At 36.5% G+C, this 20,622-nt stretch overlaps 1 protein-coding gene across 4 annotated transcripts in view; it reads left to right on the top strand.

Annotated features, from left to right (window-relative positions):
* fam135a (family with sequence similarity 135 member A) overlaps positions 1 to 19,020 on the top strand; it is a 98,587-nt gene extending 79,567 nt beyond the window's left edge. For all 4 annotated transcript variants that reach the window (XM_039738590.1, XM_039738587.1, XM_039738588.1 and 1 more), the window contains 7 exons: positions 4,724 to 4,884; positions 7,977 to 8,068; positions 8,738 to 8,835; positions 9,479 to 9,630; positions 15,173 to 15,283; positions 15,715 to 15,828; positions 17,641 to 19,020. In XM_039738590.1, coding sequence (XP_039594524.1) covers positions 4,724 to 4,884; positions 7,977 to 8,068; positions 8,738 to 8,835; positions 9,479 to 9,630; positions 15,173 to 15,283; positions 15,715 to 15,828; positions 17,641 to 17,846 — 934 coding nt within the window. In that variant the 3' untranslated portion in view covers positions 17,847 to 19,020. The remainder of the gene's footprint in view (positions 1 to 4,723; positions 4,885 to 7,976; positions 8,069 to 8,737; positions 8,836 to 9,478; positions 9,631 to 15,172; positions 15,284 to 15,714; positions 15,829 to 17,640) is intronic.
* The last annotated feature ends 1,602 nt before the right edge of the window (positions 19,021 to 20,622 follow it).

Here is a 20,622-nt window from a genome sequence, read left to right as displayed (position 1 = left end):
CTCATTCTGCCACGGCAGACATTTCCAAAACTGTCGATTTTCTGTTTTTTTTCTAAGAACACTGTCAAAATGTTTTGGTGACCTGAGAGATCAACCTTATTGAGACCATCACCTTTCTTTATTTTCAGATACTGTGTGATGGGCACAGGTGAGCTGGTCATGTGGCAGCTCGTTTTGTGTCTCATTATTATTTGGCCGCTAATTAAGGAAAAAGAAACAACAAAGCGTCCTGAGTCAAGTTAATCAGCGGAAAAAACTTGTCACTAATGAAGGAGATGGTTAGAATGAAAGCCTGCAGCCACTGCGGCCTTCCAGGACCGGAGTTTGCTACCCGTGATTTAGAATACATGGATGTGGTTTTCCTACATATTTGAATAGTATGAGGTTTAGAAATGTACATTCTTAAAATACAAATCATCTGCTTAATATTTATAATGAATAAAAATTTGTTTTACTAAAAAAAAGAAGAAAAAAAACTTTAAAATGCCAAGAATCAGTATCCCCGTCTGCATGTTTTGTTTTTTATTCCTTTCCACCACATACTCTAGTTTTCCTCCCATATCCTGAATTAGTGACTCTTAAGTTGCATATGGACATACAAATGTATCCTGTGCTTGACTCAAACTCTGTCTGGCTGTGCTTTGTCTGGTCCATGATATTGCCCGGGTTGGCTCCAGTTAGCTGCAATAGTTAACTGGGTTATGTGAGTTTAAAAATATTGATTAATTGCTTTGCATTTTTTAAGTGGTGTGGCCTGCATAAAAAAATGTTTAGGCTCGCTGTGCAGTGTGAACTGTGAATGCAGTTATGGGTTATGCAGTGTCTTGTGCTGAGGCTCAGCGCAATGGGTGTTAATAAGGGGAATTGTAAATTGAGATTTTAGGCAAAAAATTCCTTTTTGGTAAGCTAAAAATCCGGTTTAAACAATTACAATAATGCGTTCTGTGTTACTGCTAATGTGGCACACAGTCCTGAATCCCTTCCTCTTGAATGTCATTTGGTGTCTTATAAAAAGGCATAGAAAGTCATATGCTCCACTATAATGACATTCTTTGTTTTTCCCATAAAACAGCATCTAATTATTAAAGCACTACTATCTCCTGTCTATACCCAGGTTGTCTATCTGTTATAATATTTGTACTACATGGCTGGTTCTCTCTTCTTCTCTTAAACACCTTATGCCTAAATTTGCCATGTTTGTGGCATACCCTCAATCCCTTTTTATTCTTTTCTTTAAGTAAAGCAACAGTGTTAGCCAGCTCTGTCTTCATGCATGTCCCTTACGGTTTATATAGAAAGTTACATATTAATGGTTTATATTTATTCTCAGTAGCATCTTTGAGTAGCCTTGTGTAAATGTTGAGTGCTCCCAGTGATTTCTTTGGTTTAATTAATTTTAGTAGATTTTTTCTCCTGATTATTTTGTATTGTAGCTGCTGGCATGTTACTGACCTCTGCTCTAGTGAAAAGTTATGAAATCATATCTTGAGTCTGTTTGCGGTTTTATTTTCTATGTGCTTCATTTGTCTCCTGATATATTTCATCATTTGGTGAGAATTCTGTCACTGCTAAAATAATGAAATAATCTCATAAGGCTGCTTTTTGCATTATAGACCATACTAGCATGACTTTTAGAGTTTGTTACTTCCTTTATAAGCAATATTGCTTACAAGTCTAAAAGTTAGCATTAGTGTTAGTTTTCATATGCAAGGCCTGTCATGAAATTGGGGCTGATGGTTTTAAAAAAAATAATGTGCCAGTGCTGCCTCTATAAACACATAGCAGCTTGACTTTTGAGGGCATCATTATTTTATTCTAAGTAATCACAAAAGTGCAGGGGAAGCATAAATGGTTAAGGTTTTAAACTGGGCTCAAATTCTTCATTGCCATAAGGCTGGCTGCCTTGGACCTAAAATTGCCAAAAACTGGATCCACAACGATGGCAATACACTTATAATGCACTGTGATTTGTCTATTAAAGAGCTTTTGACCTCCTAGTCTTACAAAGCCAGACATTATTGTTGGAAAGAAAATACATCCATCCATCCATTTTCTAACCCGCTGAATCCGAATACAGGGTCACGGGGGTCTGCTGGAGCCAATCCCAGCCAACACAGGGCACAAGGCAGAAACCAATCCTGGGCAGGGTGCCAACCCACCGCAGGACACACACCAAGCACACACTAGGGCCAATTTAGAACCGCCAATCCACCTAACCTGCATGTCTTTGGACTGTGGGAGGAAACCGGAGCGCCCGGAGGAAACCCATGCAGACACGGGGAGAACATGCAAACTCCATGCAGGGAGGACCCGGGAAGCGAACCCGGGTCTCCTAACTGCGAGGCAGCAGCGCTACCACTGCGCCACCGTGCTGCCCAAGAAAATACACATCTCACAAAATCTTTGGAGTGAATAGCAGCTAAATCTGTCACAGAAAAGTCTGTCTGCAGTGTTTCTTTGTGAAAACGTGCCCCAATTTCCTCCATTTTCTTGCACTTTAAATGTGTGTGGTGCAACTAAAAACACTAGCAAAGCAAAATCATGAAGACTACAAAAATTGTACTGAATTTATTAATCAACATTAACAGTAATAATTCAAACTGTCTTAAGAATAAAGTTCAACAACGTATTGTGATCTGTATATATTCTGGTATGGCATGTTTGGAATTTACATTTTTAAGTTATTTCAGTTATTCATTTAGCTGTGCTGTCAGAATTTGTGCATGGTTCTGCTTGTATCAGAGTTGTTGGGCACATTTACTGTTTCGGGGCATTGATTACAGAAATCTGTACCTCCTGCGGCTCTTTATTATCTCACTTAACAGGAGTTCATTTTATCTCTTTTTAAATAGGTATGACAGCACACTGTTTAACTTAAATGTACAATCTTGAGCTCATTGTTTCATGGATATACAGTATCTGACAATCCTTAGAACCTCACATTTATTCCAGGTGTATTGTTATAACTGTGAGTGACAGAGGCCACATACTGCTGGCAGCAATGCCTCATTCACTTTTACCATTAGTCCACTGATATCTTTGAATGCCAAAGTATAATCTGTTTTTACTGAATGGCTATATTTATTCTTTAGCATATTTAATGTGTCATCTGCACGCATATTTATACTGTATGTATATTTAGCAGGGATTGTTTTTGGGTGAAGTTTCAGCCATAGAAAGTTTATTCATCATAATCACAAGTTTCATATTGTTCAGACGATGTTAACATAATCACTATTTCTTAAGTCACCACTTGGATTGATTTAGATATGTCACACTCCATGAACTGTCTAATTATCCCAATCCTCATTTAAGCCAAATTCATTCACAGTTGTCTCCAGACATAGCCATAGACACACACATATATATATATACTTAGCAAAAAAAGAAACGTCCCTTTTTCAGGACTGTGTATTTCAACAATAATGTTTTAAAAATCCAAATAACTTTACAGATCTCCATTGTAAAGGGTTTAAACAATGTTTTCCATGCATGTTCAATTAACCATAATCAATTAATTAACATGCACCTGTGGAATGGTCGTTAAGACCTTAACAGCTTACAGAAAGTAGGCATTTAAGGTCACAGTTCTAAAAACGCAGGACACTAAAGAGACTTGTCTACCGACTGTGAAAAACACCCAAAGAAAGATGCCCAGGGTCCCTGCTCATCTGCGTGAACGTGCATTAGGCATGCTGCAGGGAGGCATGAGGACTGCTGATGTGGCTAGGGCAATAAATTGCCATGTCCCCACTGTGAGACGCCTAAGACAGCGCTACAGGGAGACAGGAAGGACAGCTGATCATCCTCGCAGTGGAAGAGCCCGGATCTCAATCCCATTGAGCACGTCTGGGACCTGTTGGATCGCAGGGTGAGGGCTAGGGCCATTCCCCCCAGAAATGTCCAGGAACTTGCAGGTGCCTTGGTGGAAGAGTGGGGTAACATCTCACAGCAAGAACTGACAAATCTGGTCCAGTCCATGAGGAGGAGATGCACTGCAGTACTTCAAGCAGCTGGTGGCCACACCAGATACTGACTGGTACTGACTTTCTTTTTTTGCTGAGTGTGTATATATATATATATATATATATATATATATATATATATATATCTCCCCATTATCCAACCCACTATATCCTAACTACAGGGGCACGGGGGTCTGCCGGAGCCAATCACAGCCAACACACAGGGCAGGGCACACACACACTCCAAGCACACACTAGGGACAATTTTAGGATCGCCTATATATATTATAGTTAGTACTACTTGCCTCCAGGCACATTTCTTTGGCACTATATTCATCACATTTATCAAATTGGGATTCTGTATCTACTGTTAAAGTTGAAGCCTTGCTTGAAAAGTTAGTGTCATTTGATTCAAAACATACAAATAATGCTTACTAATGTATTGATGGACTTCACTGAAGAAAATTGACAAGAATGCTTCTGTGGTTGAAGGACTGAATATAATTGTCTTAATAGTAGGCTTATTCATTTCATCATGAAATTTAGATGTTACAGAATTGCACTTGGATGAGTAAAGAGCAAAGCAATGAGCATTGGTGTGAAGGTACAGTTGTGTGCACTGAGTGTACCGTAGGTTAATAAACCTATGAAGTTTGAGCTTCAGTTAGCACAGTTTTCACATGGAATAAATGTAATTGTAAGTTTTTGAGCAAATATTACTTGTTGATCATTCTGATTCAAACTCTTGCTGTTTTTAGGTTTATCCAGGCTAAAGAAGATCTTCGGCAGTTAAAATTACCTGGATTTTTATATAGTGAAGTTCCCAATTTGGCATCAAACATCCCATATTTTAGTATGGAAGAAGATGAAACTTCAGAAGAAGGAATCCATTTGATCGTCTGTGTCCATGGTCTTGATGGTAAATATATAATGCCTTATTAGTCTTCACATGAATTGTAGTATAATAATATGCATTCTTAAAAATGTCGGCCTAATTTTTGCCCAGTGAGTGTTTACTGTTTCATTCAAATGAATTTGAGTGATGATTTAAACATAACACAAAGGAAGAAGAATATTCTCAAAGATAAACTTGACCTTTGTAAAACCTTTTGATTCGAGTACAGAGTAATAATGTAAAAAGTACAACATTAATGCAAATCTCAGGGATTAAAATAATAAGCTGATTTACAAAAACCAGCATATTAGGGTTACCACCTTTAATATAACTAACATTTGGTGTAATCCTTGTATTCAGCCAATGCCAGTAACACTTTTCAAACCCCAGGGAAAACAGGGGGGAAAAAACTACTTTTAGGAAACATTTACATTAATAATGCTAGATAAGCTGTTATATTTAATTGTCAAAAGGTCAAACGTGGTGTAAGTGAACATTTTTGTATGCTTTGATGTATTTTTACTATACATCAGTTGGACATTTTAGGAGATGTAAATTGCACTGGAATTTATTTCTCCAAAACTGACTGATAGAAAATGGGTGACGTTTGTACCAGTAAACCTCTTCAGGACTTTGGTCTGTTTGACCTCTTCAAATTTCATTACTATTAGAAAAAGAAAAGTGGACAACTTCAATAACTCAAGTAATAAAAACTGCACACTGAAACTAATTTCAGCATGGACCAGATTTTGAAGTGCATAAAAATCAGTTCCATGTTGCTGCTCTTAACCCATGTATTTCATGTGGTTTGGCTCTTTGAAACTTAGATTCTGCAGACAACAAGGCAATAATAATGGTAATAATAAGCTCAAGAGCAGCAAAATAACACAAGAACCATTTCCTAACTTGTTTTAATCACTAAAATTTTAACACCCGTATTATGTTGGTAAAAAAAATGTAAAATCGTGATATCCTTAGTTAGGGTCTTCGAGAACAACCTTTCAAATGGACATAAAAATATTTTCCTAAAAACTTATGATTCTTTTTGTAAAAATGTATTAACAAAAAATGTAATGTTTAATACTGAATTGAACCAAAAAAGGTTTAAATCTGCCATGCTTCATTAAATTGCTGCTAATTGCTGCTAGTAGGAATTGGTTATAAACTATGTGTGCATTTGATATGTGAATGAATTAAACTGAAACAATAAAAAACAAAAAATGACAGTGAAACATTTGAGTGTTCTTGAGACAGAGGACACAATTGGCATCAGTAGACCTTGAAAACAGTTGCTACTTGCTTGCTGCTTACCGTATTCAGTTATCAACTTGATTATTTCACAACCCAATTATCAGTGGGTATTGTGAGGGTAATCTGACATCTGCAATCAGACTTGTTGGACGTTTAGATTTGCATTGTCTGCTTTTCTAGTACATCAGGGTTAAAGTTGATAAACATGGGAAGGAAATGTCTGATGTCTGTCCTGAGATACAATAGAAAAATTCAAAGAACTTGCCTGCATGTCCCTTCGCCAGATGTTCTGCATCTCCGATAACTAGGCCACTGTCAGATGTAAGTGCAAAGCAGGAAATCTAAACTGTCCTACTTTTAGATCAGAGATTCAGTTTAATTTATGTTTGATTTTTACATAGCACGCTTTTCTTTAACAAGTTTAGATTTTTTAAATCTCCTGACAGTAATAAGTAAATAATGCTGTCATATTCTTTCTGAAGTCATTCTTGCTTGATAGGAGATAGAAATAGAAGTTTAAAACATCTGCTAGTTCTTTGGCTTGTTGGATGGTGGCTGTGATGCTAAGCAGTATTGAGGTACTTCAGTGGGACACGTCTAAATCCCTTCACAGAACAAACAAAATTATAATGGAGACCTGCTTATTATAGATGTTGAACCAGCAAGCAAAAGTGTGTCTCTTATGTTTTGTTGCCTTCATGGTACAAAGACAGACATTTCTGTTAATGTTCACATCACAGCAAACAAAATACTGAAAAACTTATGTCGGTGTTCTACCTGTAAACTAATCTAACAGTCCATGCTTCTAGCAGTGAGACGATTTCCTGTTTTTACAGGAATAGCTAATTATTACATGGTAACTTGTACCATAATCTAAGTAAGTATATGAAACTGGTATTCTGTTGAAATTAGCGAACACTTATGTCAATTTAATATTAACAGTCTAAGATTGGCTATTATAAGTATTGTAGACAGATTATTTTATAATCAAAATTGAGCAAATTATATGAGGAATAAACAGTGTAGCAATTACAGAAGTAATGCTGGATATTTGTCATTGAATCTGTCATCAATGTGAGCAGTGCCTAGAATCACTTGATCTAATTCAACATCTCCTACAAAATCAAATTTTTAGGCTTATTAGATGCATTCGTCTTGAAAAAGCAAACTGCATAACCATAAACCACACAATAAAAACCAGTTGTTTTGTTACATACTTATTTAAATGCTTAATTCAGTATATTGCTTCTTTGGTGCTCTCTGACTTTACCTTTTATTTATATATTGCAATTTTGGGAATCTTGTAAAGAACAACCCATTAAAGGTAAGCTTTGTATGTATGAGATCATTTTCACAAAGAAAGAAAATTGGTTTTGAGTATAAGAAATGTCTATATTTTTGAGGATCGCCATCAATCTATGAACACTGTATGGAATTTTCTTTGAAAACTCTCTATAAAATTTGGTAAGGCTGCCTGTTTTTAGACTCATTTTCTTTGCTTCTGTGAATACTTAGAGCTGACTTTGTAAAATCTTGTAAATTAAACAGATCATTCATTTTGACCTATTTTACTGGTGCGGTTTGCTGGACTGGCCAGCCCTCCCAGTTCTTAGCAACGTCCAGCTGTGTTTTTTTTTTTTTTTAAGAAGTTATCATATATTCTCAAGTCAGTCAAGAGGATAATCCCTTAACATGTCCTAGGCCTTCTCCTAGTAGGCCATGCCTGGTACACTACTCCACGGGTGGTGCTTTGGGTGCATCCTTACTACAGGGTGGTTCATGGGGGTTCCTCAATTCATTAGTGACCAGAACTTTTTTTTAAACTGTTTTAAATTAAAATTCCTAAAATATATTCTGTATTCCAGGTAACAGTGCCGACCTCAGACTAGTAAAGACATATATTGAGCTGGGTCTACCAGGTGCTCGCATTGATTTCCTTATGTCTGAGCGAAACCAGGTAAAAGTTTCAATATGTGTAAATATAAATGAGTTTATTTCTTTTTTCTTTATAAAATCTGATAAACCTCACCAGTACAATTAAAATCATGTGTTAAATTATACTTTATCAAAAGGTGACTGATCATATTTGTGCAAGAGAATTTTTTCAAGGATTCATCTAATTGTGATAAGAACTAATTTTGATTACTGCCGTGTTTTAGTTTTTCAATACCGCATAATTGTTTGGAATAAAACGATGTGTTGTTTACTTGTGAAGCCTTAAATCAAGCTTTGATTGTTAAATAAATAAAACCTAAAGCAGAAGATTTACAGTAATGTGTGACCAAGTGAAGATTAAATAAGATTAAGGATGTGTAAAACATGGCTATAGTGAAAAAAGGATTTCAGATTTAATAAGAGATTTAGTTTTAATATATGTTTTTGCCTGGAACATTGTTTAATGCATGAAATGAAGTAAATGTATTAAACATATTTGTTTGAATTGATTGTTTCACCATACTAATACGAAGCAGTTATGTGTATGGGTTGGTCATGTATGTGTTAAAATTAAAAAGAAATGTGGTATATTAAGAAATTGGCATATGTTAGTATATAAATAGCATCCTGTATACTTTTTCTAGGCTCAGGTACATGTATTATACTAATAGTAGACAACCCTTTCTTGCAGAATGACACATTTGCAGATTTTGATTCCATGACAGATCGTCTGTTAGATGAAATAATACAATATATTCAAATCTACAATTTAACTATATCAAAAATTAGGTAAGCATATTTCAAGCCTTGCTTAAGTTGTTTATTCTTCTGTTTTTACCTCTGACTGGGAACAATATTAGACACGGGTAGTAGTCAGGCAAAGATACGGCCACACAGCAGCTCATTTATGCATAGTTAAGTTTAGAAACAGTTAAGTCAGGCAGATTTAATGAGTACTGTATATGGAGGAATAAATTATATGAATAACTAGTGACTTGTTTGTTTCATATTGTTTCTATATACTTATTTAAAGAAGGCATCAATTACATTTTTGGCAGTACAGTTTGTAATATTATAGTTTTTTTTTCTTAAATATGGCATTTTCACATTTAGAATGAAGAAATATATGTAAAAATGAAGTAAAAGTTACAACACTCAAATCAATAAAGTTTCATAGTTTAAATAAATTGCTAGCAGTTTGAACCACTATAATTTAAAAGATGCAAAGTTTCAAGTAAATTAGTTTGTTTGAGCACTTGTTTCACAGTTAAGATTGTTTACATAAAGTTAAATATGAAACAGTATTTACGTAGCTTGTCTTGGTTTATTGCAGTGTTTTTAAAAAGGAGGTTCATAATTCTGTGTAACGGTTTCAGCAGAGTACCAAAATTTCCACTAACATACAAAAACTGTTAATGCATTCTTTCAACAGCTTTATAGGGCACTCACTGGGGAATTTAATAATCCGCTCAGTCCTTACAAGACCAAGATTTAAATATTACCTGAACAAGCTGCACACATTCCTTTCTTTATCTGGGCCACATTTGGGAACTTTGTATAACAGCAGTGCTCTGGTGAACACAGGTAAGCAAAATGAATTAAGGAAAATAAAAACTCGCATTATACTGCCAACATATTAATGTGTATGTGGTATTTTAATTTACTTATTAAATTTAAAGGTTGATGTGCCTAGCTTTTAAACTGGAGGCTAGGGTTCTGGCTTACACTAAACCCATTGCTCAGTTTTTAGATTTTGTTTTTCTTTTCAGAAGAAGACAGTAAATTTATGCATATGATCATATGCAGTGTATCTGGAAAGTATTCACAGCACATCACTTTTTCCACATTTTGCTATGTTATAGCCTTATTCCAAATTGGATTAAATTTAATTTTTTCCTCAGAATTCTACACACAACACCCCATAATGACAACGTGAAAAAAGTTTACTTGAGATCTTTGCCATGAAGCTCAAAACTGAGCTCAGGTGCATCCTGTTTCCCCTGATCATCCTTGAGATGTTTCTGCAGCTTAATTGGAGTCCATCTGTGGTAAATTCAGTTGATTGGACATGATTTGGAAAGGCACACTCCTGTCTATATAAGGTCCCACAGTTGACAGTTCATGTCAGAGCACAAACCAAGCATGAAGTCAAAGGAATTGTCTGTAGACCTCCGAGACAGGATTGTCTCGAGGCACAAATCTGGGGAAGGTTACAGAAGAATTTCTGCTGTTTTGAAGGTCCCAATGACCACACTGACCTCCATCACCCATAAGTGGAAGAAATTCAAAACCACCAGGACTCTTTCTAGAGCTGGCTGGCCATCTAAACTGAGCGATCAGGGGAGAAGGGCCTTAGTCAGGGAGGTGACCAAGAACCCGATGGTCCTCTGTGGAGAGAGGAGAAACTTCCAGAAAGACAACCATCTCTGCAGCAATCCACCAATCAGGTCTGTATGGTAAAGTGGCCAGACAGAAGCCACTCCTTAGTAAAAGGCACATGGCAGCCCGCCTGGAGTTTGCCAAAAGGCACCTGAAGGACTCTCAGACCATGAGAAACAAAATTCTCTGGTCTGATGAGACAAAGATTGAACTCTTTGGTGTGAATGCCAGGCGTCACATTTGGAGGAAAGCAGGCACCACTCATCACCAGGCCAATACCATCCCTACAGTGAAGCATGGTGGTGGCAGCATCATGCTGTGGGGATGTTTTTCAGCGGCAGGAACTGGGAGACTAGTCAGGATAAAGGGAAAGATGACTGCAGCAATGTACAGAGACATCCTGGATGAAAACCTGCACCAGAGCGCTCTTGACCTCAGACTGGGGCGACGGTTCATCTTTCAGTAGGACAACAACCCTAAGCACACAGCCAAGATATCAAAGAAGTTGCTTCAGAACAACTCTGTGAATGTCTTTGAGTGGCCCAGCCAGAGCTCAGACTTGAATCCGATTGAACATCTCTGGAGAGATCTTAAAATGGCTGTGCACTGACACTTCCCATCCAACCTGATGGAGCTTGAATGGTGCTACAAAGAGGAATGGCCGAAACTGGCCAAGGATAGGTGTGCCAAGCTTGTGGCATCATATTCAAAAAGACTTGAGGCTGTAATTGCTGCCAAAGGTGCATCGACAAAGTGTTGAGCAAAGGCTGTGAATACTTATGTACATGGAATTTCTCAATTTTTTATTTTTAATAAATTTGCAAAAACCTCAAGGAAACTTTTTTCACGTTGTCATTATGGGGTGTTGTGTGTAGAATTCTGAGGGGAAAAAAATGAATTTAATCCATTTTGGAATAAGGCTGTAACATAACAAAATGTGGAATAAGTGATGCGCTGTGAATACTTTCCGGATGCACTGTATACTAGGTTTTTAATTTAAGTGTATAAACTGCAAATATAAAGATCAGAAACATGGCAGAAAATGTTATGTAGTGATGCAAAACGATCAGAACAAGGTGTGAAACAGATTCATTTATCCATCTATTTAATATTGGGGTTTCCATTACTGGGTCACACCATTCAGGAAGTTGTTCTTTAGCAGTGTTGTGCAAGTTCACACCTCACAAGAACGAGCTCAAAGCTCAGTTCACACAGATTAAAATGAATAAATTCACATTCATATTTCACCATTTCAGTTTTGAACTCGTTCATGAAAATAAATGACCCCGAGTTTACTTTTTTCAATTTTGCATGCCTTATTTTAGGCTATTACAGTGTTCTTGAATAAAATACAATAATTATGAAGACTTTATTTAAATACACTTTATTGAGTTATACCCAGCAACAAACACGTATAACCATATATGCTAATATATTCCCTGTCAAAAAAGAAATTAAATAGAGCAGTAATTTATATGTATACTTGCATCTATTTCCAACCATGTGACTCAAATGGTGACTGTGAAACCAGCGTGTAGGTGAACTAACCAATTACGCTGCCGGTCAAAATCCACGTCACATATTGGATGTCCAACGGGGAAAAATATAAAGTGGCTTTGCAAAGTACAACTTTTTCCTAAAAGCGAAGGCAGAGCTTCACCATGTGCTCGTGCCAGTAGGGTTGCAGCTTAAGCACAAGCAGGAAGACATAGACTTTGATGTTACATTATTTTTCCCCAAATACAAATAAATGGCAAAAAATTTGTACAAAATAAATATTTGTGCTTATCTGAATACAGCATTCTGATTCGGCTCCACCCCTACATTACAGGTAAGGCAAAAAGTTTAATCTGGACCTAAACCAGATCCAGAATATTCACATAAAACTGAACTAGCTCACGTTCTAGTTCTTCACTTGCAAATACGTTACGTTAAGTTAGCCGTTCTTAGAAAAATGAGCTGGTTCAATGAGCGCTTTCTTTTGAACTAGTTCATGCACAACACTGTTCTTTACAATATGTAGTGCACAGCAATGTGGAAAATGTGGGGATTTTTTTTTTTTTTTAATTCATCAGGTTTACTTTTATCAAACTGGTAATTCTTGTGGACTTTCAATGAAACACCTGTTATATTTTTTTCCTTTTCTCAGTCAATCAGTATTCCGGACTGTTAGGCTTAATCAAGTAAATAATAAAGTATCTATCTATCTATATGAAATACATCCATTTTGAGAGACAAAATAACGTATTGATTAAACCAACATAATTAAAGAACACAGGGAAGACAAAACTATGTCTTATAGAGTAATGTTGGATTATTACTACATGGGGAATAAGTCTGTAAATGAAATGTTAGTGGTGTAAAATCACTCCACTATTACTTAACATACATTTCTTCCCGTTAATGCTGACTGTACCAATAACCAATAGGATGGAAGTCTGGTAATTGGAACATATGTGGAAAATGTGCTTCTGATGATATCTTTTTATGGCTTACATCCAACTAAGACTATCACTGAAGAAGAAATGTTGCAACATATTTCTGTCGTGGACATTTTGTCCTATTGGACTTTTAAGCACCAGTTTAATACTCACCGGTGACTCACTGCTTCTACACCTCTAACTGTAGAATATGGAAACTTTTAACTCTTATTGGATGGGATGCAGAACTTGTAACCCTAAATATGAACAAACTGAATTCATATGATGGATGGGTAAATAAAAATGTCCAATAAAAGTGCATGTAAATAGTAAAATACCAATGCATATGCTTAGCCTAATAGATTGTACTACTACCACCTGCATCCACATATTCACAATCGTCCATCATCTTAATAAAGAGTGACTCTTAAGACCATTTCACATTATTCTATAGTCTGTAAGCTGTATGTAATCCATCTGAAACTAGAAAATGTTGTTTATTAACAATTTGGTGACAATATGACCCTATCTATCTATCTATCTATCTATCTATCTATCTAAAACAAATTTCTGTAAAAGTCATTTTAAGAACTTTCTTCAATTTTGTGCCAAAAGTTAGTGTTTACATCTTTTATTTAAATAAATGTCTAACAGACATGAATTAATCAATAAATTCCAATATAATCACTGAGGTTTGTCCATAATAATCATCTTAAAGGGATAAGTAGTGTACATGTGTGGAAACTTTGCATGCCTATTTCAGGGCCCTTTTATCCAAATGATCCTACAAAACAATAAAAAAAACAGGCACCTTGTTAATTCACATAATCAGCAGGAAAACACGCCTACAAGTAGCAGTTGGAGAAAATAGGTCATGGTGCCTAAGCTCCAGACCCCATTTCTCACCACTATACATGTTGCCATTAAGAAGTCTAATAACTAACGTCTCCAGATTGTCCAGATGTGTGTGCAGATTTTCATGAGTGTGCTCAGTTATGGACTGGTGTCCTGTCCAAGGTTGGTTCCTGCCATGTGCCTGACTCTGCCAAGATCGGCTATTGTTTTCCTTGAACCCTAAGTTGAAGAAAGTTCTTCAAGAAAACAAAACAGATGGATAAACAATTTTGCCATTTTCTAGAAATACAAGTGTTGTCAAGGAACAAAGATTTAATAGAATTATCAACTGCACTTTAAATTAAATAACATGAACATTATATATATATATATATATTTGAAAACATTATTTTTCATGGCGCTAGAAACTTGAATGTTGTAGCTTGCTCAGACATATACATTATGTAAGAATTTCACTATACATATGACAGTACTACTACCGTTGTGTGTATTCTGGTAGCAATAAAATACTTCCCAGATATTTGGCCATCTTTAGAGGTTTGCAGCACATATTTTCTAGGAGTTGGCGTGGCTTTCCTTACCCCATATGTTTGATATTATAATCCCCAGCATAATATGGGACTGGCTAAAAGTAACTGATCCTAGGCATCTAATTTTAGAAATGTAGGAAAAATTGTGCCAGTTATTTTGTAAGCTGCTCTGGATCCTATTTTAAGAATCAATAACACTGAATTGGGTGGCACGGTGGGTAGTACTGCTTCCTCATAGTTAGGAGACCTGGGTTCGTTTCCCGGGTCCTCCCTGCATGGAGTTTGCATGTTCTCCCCGTGTCTGCGTGGGTTTCCTCCGGGTACTCCTGTTTCCTCCCACAGTCCAAAGACATGCAGGTTAGGTGTATTGCCGATTCTAAATTGTCCCTGGTGTGTGCGCCCTGCGGTGGGCTGGCATCCTGCCCAGGGTTTATTTCCTGTCTTGCACCCTGTGTTGCCTGGGATTGGTTCCAGCAGACCCCCATGACCCTGTAGTTTGGATATAGTGGGTTGGTTAATGAATGGAATAATACTGAGTTTTGAGGTTATTTCCAGTTTAGTAAAGTAAATTGTATTTCTGCTTTAGAAAAAAAAGCAAGTATGTAATAATTACACTTTTGACCAAATCACTATAAATGCAGCAATATTTCCATCTTTTTAAACATTATTTAAAGGGGGAGTGGGTTGCTATAGATTGGATTTACATTCATCAGTGCTGTTCAACATTATTAGAACTCATCACAGATAATACGTAATGGTAGACCTGTAGCCCAGTAGTGAAAAAGTTGGGTTTGAAAGAAGGAGGAGTAGACTAAAAATAAAGTAAAACAGTAAAAGCAGTGCTTTAGGCGTTTCTAACTTAAAATATGCACCTTCTGCTTCTCTAATTTGTCTGAATATATAAGAAATAAAATATTAAACCTTTTACAATCTTCCTTTCAGGTTTATGGTTCATGCAGAAGTGGAAAAAGTCGGGCTCTTTATTGCAGCTGACATGCCGGGATCACTCTGACCCACGGCAAACATTTCTATACAAACTGAGTAAAAAAGCTGGTATGTCACTCTAAGGGGTTTTGTTAATCACTGGTTGAAGTTATTATTGTATGTGTGCCACACAAATGAAGTTAAGAAATACTGTGTCTGTTGTTTTCTCAATGAGTGTTATTTATCTAAGCATGTCTTTGAATTCCAGTATGTTTTTTGTGTTTTTAGCGTACATCATGATTATTTCTTGTGATCCATTTACATATTAACTGCATGTACTATGGCTTGCACTTTATCTATTACACCGTACGTTTTTGAATAACATCAGCTTGTAGCTGAATTGCCTTTGTTGTTATGTGCTTATAATTCAATATTGCATCAGTTTTGTCTTTTCTGGCAAAACTATAATACTATGTGGATTTTATTGATCTTTGTAATTGGGGTAAAACACTGTCGATATGATGTATATTTACTAACACTTTATTTGTGTTACCCATTAGGACTTCATTTCTTCAAAAATGTTGTGTTGGTTGGTTCTCTTCAAGATCGCTACGTTCCCTATCATTCTGCTCGAATTGAAATGTGCAAAACAGCCTTAAAGGATAAACAGTCAGGTAAAAAGAAAAACTGTTTCTTTTATTTATTTATTTATTTTTGGTCACTGAACAATGCTGTTAAAAACTTTTGCAGAGAAGTATCTTAAGTTTATTAAACTGAGGTCTACAGTGGTTAACCATGTCTGAAATATTAGTCTTTGTAAATGGATTGTATGGATCCAAATCTGAAACCAGAAGACCTAGATATGCCAAGTGGGACATTCTTAGATGATATGACTACATTATTAATCCCTTCTTTCAAATCTCAGAGTTTCCCACTCCCCCAGAATAGCAGTCAGTTTTGAGTAGCTCCATGACGTCTTGATCTGTTTTTGGTATTGAATGTGCATTTTATGCTCACTGAAGGAAGTCTGTGTGCCTGATATCTACAGCATTTAGCATGGACTGATAGAAGGATTAGATCTGAAGGTTTTAAAAAGTAATGGCAACAGAGCAGACAAAATCATTATAAAAATGCATGTACTGAAGACATTGATTTATGCATCTTATTGTGTCCCATCATACAGAGGGATAGAGTTGATGTCACACACAGTGTACATTTGGGAAAGGGTTAAAGGGAAGACCTGCGTAAGAGTCCACCGTACGGGAGGAGCAGTTTGGTTTTATGCCAGGGAGAGGAACAGCTCATGCCGTCTTGGCATTGGAGAAGCATGAAGAAAAGTGGAAAGGTCTACATATGGTGTTTTGATCTGGAGAAGCCTATGATAGAGTGCAGTGTCAGGAAGTCTGGGGGTGCACAAGAGAGAAAGGAGTACCAGAGAAGTGTGTGAGGATTGTCCAGGATATCTAGGAGGGAGGGAGGACTGGATGCAGAGATAACCCACAGAGTGCAGTGAGGATGGAACAATTGGAAGAAAGTATCAGGAGTGTTTTGCCATTAAAGAATCAAGGTGAGGGTTTTAAGACAGTTATAAGACCAGCAGTAATGTATGGAGCTGAGACATGGACAGTAAAGGGAGAGCAGGAGAAGAAGTTGGATATGGCAGACATGAGAATGTAGAGATAGATGTGTGGAATTACAAAAAAAGGACAGAATAAAACTGAGACAATCGGAGGTACAACAAAAGTAGAGGAAATAACCAAGAAATTAGGGGAGAGTAGGTTCAGTTCAAGTGGTATGGACACGTGATGAGGAGAGACTGTGAATATGTGCGCAGAAGAGAAAGCAGGAAAGCTCAAAGTGGAGGAATAAAGTAAAAGACTTGAAGGAAAAGGGCTTGACAGGTGAGGAAGTGCAGGGCTGAGCTCTAGCGAGAGGTCTGACCAAACACATCGAACCCACACAGAGGTTGGAAGAGATGAAGAGGAAGAGTTGTATCCCAAAGAAAATATAATGTAATGGACACATTTATATGTTGCAAGAGGTTTTGTTGTTTGTTTGGACTGGTAAACCTAAAAGGGTCTTTATTCATCACTTTTATAGGCAGAAAGGGTCTTCCTGCTGAAGTGTTATGACTAAGCTATCAAATTGTGTAATGACGTGGCCTTGCATTATCTGAAAAGAAACAGAGCCTACTTGCGTCTTCCCAATGTTATGATCACTTTGGAACTTGCTTTGGTGTGTTTTCAGCTACTTGGTTACATCTTTTTGAAGAGATACTAATAATGGCAGTTTTGAGGTCCCAGCATTATTATTACACTGTTAGCAAATGATTTACTGAACAGTTGATTACCTTAACAAAAACTGCACAAGGAAACCCATGTCTTGTTGTGCTGCAGGCCAGTGTAGACAAGGAAGGGGCTGTTAGAGTAAGTGAGCAATTGTGAAATAAATGCTGGATGTTTACGCGTTGCTGTCTTACATTTCAGGGCCAGTATATGCAGAGATGATACAGAACTTGCTGGTACCTGTTCTGCAGAACAAGGAATGTAATCTTGTCCGTTATGATGTCATCCACGCCTTACCAAACACTGCAAACTCGCTTATAGGAAGAGCCGCACACATTGCTGTCCTGGATTCGGAAATATTTTTAGAGAAATTCTTCCTGGTTGCTGGCCTTAAATACTTTCAGTAGACTGAACTTTCCTGAGCAGAAAGAAAAGCAATTACCTCATTGCAAAAAAAACACAAACACACACACTCACGTGGTTAATTTTGCTGAATCAAAAATCATGTTGGGTTTTTAAATATATTTATACATTTTTTTTTTTTTAATAAAGAAAGGAACATTATTGTTTTTCAGTGTGTCACTGTTGGTCTTTTGTTTGTGAAAGTGCTGGGTTTATTTTCATTTTCTTACTGCCATAAAGTTTAATTTGTTTTTTATTATTGTTTTATTTTGTACAGTATATGGTGACAGCAGAGACATTGTTTGTTGTTAAACTTACATGAGAACAAATGTTAATTTAAATTTGTAAGAACAGTTTTGCCATGTTGCTTTAAAAAACCCTGAAACACCAAGAATACGTTCAACTGGAAAATGTAGCTGCTAAAAGATATTTATTTTTTAAATTATTTACATTTTACTAATACAAGGAATCGTCACTACTTAATTTAAAAGAAAAAAACTATTTTCACCTAATTGGCGGGGGGGACATGATGAAAGAATACAACATTTTATTACTGTGAGGTTTATCATCTTCTCGAGCTTTTCAAGACGTCCACCTTATTATGGGGATTTTTGAATGTACTTCATGCAGAACATTGATTGCCTTGACGACTCGTTTCATTTTGTATGATTTTTTGAACCTTTATTACCAAATTGGCTCAGCATTTCCTTCAAGTACATTTCAGATATTATATACATATATAGATAGAGATCTTGTATGCTGTAATATACAAAGAAATTGCTACATTTTACAAAATAATTTTCTGATCAATAAATATTCAAAAAAGAAACCTTTATGGGTGAATTAATTGGCGGGACTGAGATATGATGGAAAGATGATTTACACACCTAGTGCAGCTATAATTTTTTTATAAAACTGATAGATAAAAAATACGTTATGTGACCTGTCTTGTATGAAGTTGTATGCTTTCCAAATAAACTTGTACTTTCCCCAGTTTTAACACTGAATTAAAAAAGCAGTGTATAAAATTTGTATGTGCTTTTAACATTGGACTACTTTTGTTCTAATACAACCGAGCATGTCAATGGCTTTGTCCAAAAATGTGGTTTGTAACTATTCTTGCACAAGTGTTGATTAAATGTACATAATAAATACAAAGATTTATCTTTTTCCTGGAAACCTGATCTGTTTTATTATCAAATTTATTGTTATAATTCACAATAAAATACTCCATTTTTAATCTTGTTAATATAAAGAGAGAAACTTGTCATTTCTTGTGGAAATTCTTTTGTATGATTGTAATTTTTCATCTAATGCTGGAGGCTGCATCACTAGGAGTGCCAAGAGTTTGCTAAAAGAAACTGCTGTGGCTTCAAATCCCAAAGCTCTCGAGTTCCTCGGTGGGGTGGGAGTTGGGACGTCCTGAGCTGCATGTGGACGCTGTTTGTACCGAGTAGTATACACTGTGACAGGAACGGTTATGGCCACCCACCTCGTGCCAGCATTCTCTAATTTCAACAGAATATAGTATATGGGTACTTTGGCTTTATACTTCATTAAAGAATAAAAAGGGTTTCATTTAATACTAACAATAAAAAGCAGTTAGAATGAAGAACACTGATTTATGTCATTTAAAATAGTATTGTGCTCATAAAAATTACTTCTGAGTGTTTAGAAATCACTTCAGTTTGGTTTTGTCCAGCACTTCCTTAACTCAGCAGTACAAGAAAACTCCCACCTATGATGTGCTGTTGAACTCGGCATGATATCTAGTTATTCAAGACATCAAGCTTTTTGGGGTTACCCAATTTTTGGCTCTTTAGACTCAAAGACCCCCCTTTTTTATGCCATTTCTGGACCATATTTTGTGTAGGAAATGATCCCCTTATGATTTAAGAGTGAATCAATAGGAGTCTTCAGCAAGGGCTTTGAGTTGTACAGACCGCATCAGCTGACCTCATGGATTTATATGAGGGGTCAAAGTTATTCCTTTTTACTAAACTAAAAAAAAAAATAAAAGAGAGATTGGTAATATCAAAATATAAAGTGTTGTGTTTTTACTATTTTGAGATTGCTGATCGTATTTTTGATATTTGATTCTTTATTGGCGGTCCTAACCCTTAACGGCTCCAAGAAGGTTAAATACGACAATTTTTAAACATACTGTAAGCACGTGGGGTAGGTATCATTTAGACAATTTCATGGTTACTGATTACAAATATGTTATTTTTGATTTTGGATACTTCCCTAGGGATCCGATCCCTCCAAGGACCACCACCAAGGGAGAAAAATGACAAATGTACATTACAATTGAGAGAAAAGCCAAGCAAAATGACACCTTTTATTGGCTAACTACAAAGATTACAATATGTAAGCTTACGAGGCAACTCAGGCCCCTTCTTCAGGCATGATGTCACATGTCAATTTTAGAAGAACCGTTAAATGTTGCTCCACTGAGTTGTGGGGTGTCCAATTTTTCGAATTCAGTGTAACTAGTGTCACACACGTGTGTTTAGGAGACAGCTAAAGGGCCTGGGGAACTGTAATACTACACCCAACCAGGGGGTGGCAGAGTGTGCTGACTGTCTCTCTCAGTTTCTTGCAGACCATTCCCTGGAAATCTCAGCAGGTTCTGGCGCCTCTGATGACATCACTTCCGGCTCAGGACTAGATGGCATCATTTCCTTTCCCAGCCCTTAAAACCACCATCCTACCTCCAAATAATCAGTTCTGTTTTGGACTCTGTCTTGTGAACAAATAATACTAAACTTTTGCAGCTGG

Source organism: Polypterus senegalus, chromosome 16 (genome assembly GCF_016835505.1).
Source record: "Polypterus senegalus isolate Bchr_013 chromosome 16, ASM1683550v1, whole genome shotgun sequence".
Classification (NCBI taxonomy): domain Eukaryota; kingdom Metazoa; phylum Chordata; class Cladistia; order Polypteriformes; family Polypteridae; genus Polypterus; species Polypterus senegalus.
Note: the sequence above shows the minus strand (reverse complement) of the source record. Positions and strands in the feature narration are given on the sequence as shown.